Source organism: Salvelinus alpinus, chromosome 17 (genome assembly GCF_045679555.1).
Source record: "Salvelinus alpinus chromosome 17, SLU_Salpinus.1, whole genome shotgun sequence".
Lineage (NCBI taxonomy): Eukaryota > Metazoa > Chordata > Actinopteri > Salmoniformes > Salmonidae > Salvelinus > Salvelinus alpinus.
The window spans coordinates 40547228-40551015 of record NC_092102.1 but is presented as its reverse complement, the minus strand read 5'-3'; the positions used below and the strand labels follow the sequence as shown (position 1 = coordinate 40551015).

At 42.9% G+C, this 3788-nt stretch overlaps 1 protein-coding gene and 1 long non-coding RNA gene across 4 annotated transcripts in view; one reads left to right on the top strand and one right to left on the bottom strand.

Annotated features, from left to right (window-relative positions):
* The window catches only part of LOC139542949 (uncharacterized), a 31526-nt gene extending 28966 nt beyond the window's left edge, over positions 1 to 2560 (top strand). Inside the window, exons 3-4 of one of the 2 annotated variants that reach the window (XR_011668570.1) lie at positions 1082 to 1233; positions 2433 to 2560. This is a non-coding gene — a long non-coding RNA (uncharacterized lncRNA). The remainder of the gene's footprint in view (positions 1 to 1081; positions 1234 to 2432) is intronic. The other variant, XR_011668571.1, reaches the window with a different exon arrangement.
* The window catches only part of cacna2d3a (calcium channel, voltage-dependent, alpha 2/delta subunit 3a), a 404301-nt gene extending 401729 nt beyond the window's left edge, over positions 1 to 2572 (bottom strand). For both annotated transcript variants that reach the window (XM_071348965.1, XM_071348967.1), the window contains exons 1-2: positions 2445 to 2572; positions 1119 to 1200 (exon numbers count right to left, since the gene is read on the bottom strand). In XM_071348965.1, the coding sequence (XP_071205066.1) occupies positions 1119 to 1200; positions 2445 to 2572 (210 nt within the window). The remainder of the gene's footprint in view (positions 1 to 1118; positions 1201 to 2444) is intronic.
* Between the last annotated feature and the right edge of the window lie 1216 nt (positions 2573 to 3788).

Genomic DNA, 3788 nt, shown 5'->3' with positions numbered 1-3788 from the left:
CCACTACGCACTGCAAAGCAATGCCACAACGTTTGAGTGGTGGAGGAGGGGGTGTGGATTGCAGGGGTGGGGGGGGGGGGGGTTGAAAATGTGTGAAACGTTTTGTTGCTTAGCAATAAAAGATAATGCTTTGCTAAGTGTGCTTGTAAGTGTGTGTGTGTGTCTCTGTGTGTGTGTTGCTACTACTTCCACTACACAGTACTAGAGAAAAGAACACCCATTAACAAACCTCACATACAGGCTTTTAAATATGTGGCTGACTCTCTATAGGGGTTCAAACTCACATTTAAGCCACTCTGTTTCCAAAAAAGAAAAGAAAAAAAGATAGCCATTTACATAATTGCCCCTCAATATTCCAGTTGCATTTCAACAGATTTTCCTTCGACAAACGGAATGTTGTTTAACAACGATTTTCCCTCTTCTCCCTCTCCTTCCCTCAAAGACCATATTTTAACCGTAGAACATGACAGTCGTACAGAGCCTATATGTTTCAGTCCACCAGACATACACAGAAACAAACAGTGATAACATCACAAATATGTACCATGTACAATATATCAGCCTTTATATCGGCCTTCACATAGGCCTTCACATAGGCCTTCACATCTGTATCCGACAATATGGATTGAAAACAAGATAAATCGGTCGATTAATAGACAATATTCTCATCTATCGTATTAAATCTTCAGCAAAATAATCGGGTGTGTGCAAGGTGTGAGCTAGCAAGAGGTTGAAAGTGAAAATGTATGGATCATTTACAAAATATCTCCAGAATTACAGCAAAGCAGTTTTTTTCAACATTATTTTCTGTGCCAGGGGTGTTATAAAATTGTTATTTTCAGATAAAATTTTATTTGTATTTTGTCATCAACAACTAGTGAATAGTAATCGAATAGTCATCAAATGTGAAAAAAATGGACAGTCTATAGAAGATGTATAGCTGTGGACCCAGAACTAGCCAGTAAAACATATTTTACCATATTCTGTTAAATGTACAGCTTTTAGAAAGACCTTTGTATTTCATGATATCTGACCTCTTTTGTGTACATTATATTTGTATTTTGTGTGGACTACATTACAGGTTTGTGATGTGATAGATTCTCCAGAGCAGAGCCTACCTTCTGCAGTAGCTGGGAACCAGAGTACTTGGCTGAGATGGACTTGATCTCTCCTCCGAACGCTGAGGCCCACAACTTCACCCTGCACGGAGAACACAGACAGGAGAGCACACTGGTCAGGAATGGACGCGCGCACCTGCACCTGCACACACACACACACATGCGCACACACACATGCGCACACACACACACACACACACACACACACACACACACACACACACACACACACACACACACACACACACACACACACACACACACACACACACACACACACACACAGCTACAGTGTATTTAAGCTACTGTGAATCAGCTTACTCTTCATGGTCTTTGGTATTTACAGGCCAGGTCTCTTTGTGTAGGCACTGCAGTTTCTTTATAAACATACACTTTGTGACAAATGTATTTGTGAAATGCTCAACACAACAAAATAAATGTTGATTGATCAATACGGACTTGTCTGAAGATACTAGAAATACTAAAACCACAGAATGTTTGTTTTCAGTCCAATATGATCTAATGCACAGAGGGGCGGCAGGTAGTCTGGTGGGTAAGAGTGTTGGGCCAGTAACCGAAGGGTCAAATCCCTGAGTCAACTAGGTGACAAATCTGTCAATGTACCCTTGAGCAAGGCACCTAACCCTAATTGCTCCTGTACGTTGCTGTGGATAAAAGCTTCTACTAAATGTAGACAGAGGAAAGCACCAGGTGAGAACACATCTGAGGGCAACAGTATGATCTGGTCTTACATGACAATTTCATGGCTTTGGTTAGATAGGCTTATTGCACACTTGACAGCATCAATGGAATTTAAGCATCAGGCCACATAAGAAAATATCATGTAGGCTACTGTATGTAGTCAAATTTTTGTAAGAATTAGAAAAGCACGTGGTATCACTAACAAAAACTGTATTTTTAGGTTCTAAAAAACGTTTAAATTAATGAATAGCTTGTCACTGTATAATACAATTGAATTTATTACATATTGACATATTGGAAACTAAAAAGATATATATATATTTTGAGTGCAGAGTGCGACTTCCGCTGGAGTCGCATATCATCTGAATCACTATCTGTACCAGACCGACCCCCGCGAAGTGCCTCAGTCAGTAGCCTAACCTAAGCCTACCAAATAAACTTTGTTGCTGAGGTTTGAAATACACAGCTATGAAAGATATTCCCCCATTATTACACATAATAACAATAGAATTTGATCAATAAAAAATAAAAAAAAGTATTTTATAGGCTGCTATTTGTATTGTGAAAGTGACCGTTAATGATAGCTTTGTGACAGTTTGACATTTATTTCAGTAGGATACTCACACGGAGAGAGGGATGCTCCCTTGGTGCGACCCGACCACACCGACGACCCTCGTGCCAAGACATATCCACACTAGGAGCAGACACACACTCCACACACGAGAACACATCGAGTTCAGATCCCCCGGCATCTTCACACTCCTCCCTCAGTGCCCACTAGGAGTTGGGGCTTTCAGCTACGTCTCTGTGTGCGTTTCTGTGCGCTACGTCTCCCGGAGAACCAAGTAGCAAAAATCTTTAAATAACCCAAATTACTGGTCCAATCAATGTTTTAATAAATCATGTTAAATGTTTTAATTCAGTGTGTCCATTCTCTCCGATGTGACAACGCGGACGCTGCGCGACAGGGTTTTTGTCGGAGTCGGTCTATTCTGGTTTTGCTGCTGTGTGATGTCCTGAGCGCAGCGATTTCTCTCCTGCCGATTGAACCGGCAGTAACGGCTCTGCTGCGCGATTGAGCTCGAGTCGACTCCCGCTGTAAGCAAAGTCTGTTAAACCGCCTCGGTGACCTACTGCAACCGCGAGCTGCCCTCCCGCAGCCAGAGAGTGGAGTGAGGAGTAGAGAGAAATAATAGAAGATTACGGAGAGGGAAGAGACTGAAGGGGACCATAAAATGATGCGGGAGGAGCACGCCTATTGAATGATGTGCCGAGGCTCTTCTCTTCGAGGATACTGAGGAGGATGCTGTTTCTTCGAGGATACTGAGGGGAATGTTGTTATTGCTGTGGTTCCGAATGACAACATATACTATATATACAAAAGCATGTGGACACCCCTTCAAATGAGTGGATTCCGCTATTTCAGCCACACCCGTTGCTGACAGGTGTATAAAATCGAGCACACAGCCATTCAATCTCCATAGACAAACATTGGCAGCAGAATGGCCAGACTGAAGAGCTCAGTGACTTTCAACCTGGCACTGTCATAGGATGCCACCTTTCCAACAAGTAATTTCATCAAATGTCTACCCTGCTATAGCTGCGCCTTCAACTGTAACTGCTGTTATTGTGAAGTGGAAACTTATAGGAGCAACAACGGCTCAGCCACAAAATGGTAAGCCACACAAGCTCACAGAGCGGGACCACCGAGTGCTGAAGCGTTTTGCGTGTAAAAATCGTCTGTCCTCGGTTGCAACACTCACTACCAAGTTTCAAACTGCCTCTGGAGGTGTCGGCAACACAAGAGCTGTCGGGAACATCATGAAATGGGTTTCCATGGCCGAGCCATAAGATCACCATGCGCAATAGCAAGCGTCGGGTAGAGTGGTGTAAAGCTCACTGCCATTTGTATTTGTATTTATTATGGATCCCCATTTGCTGCTTCCAAGGCAGCAGCTACTCTTCCTG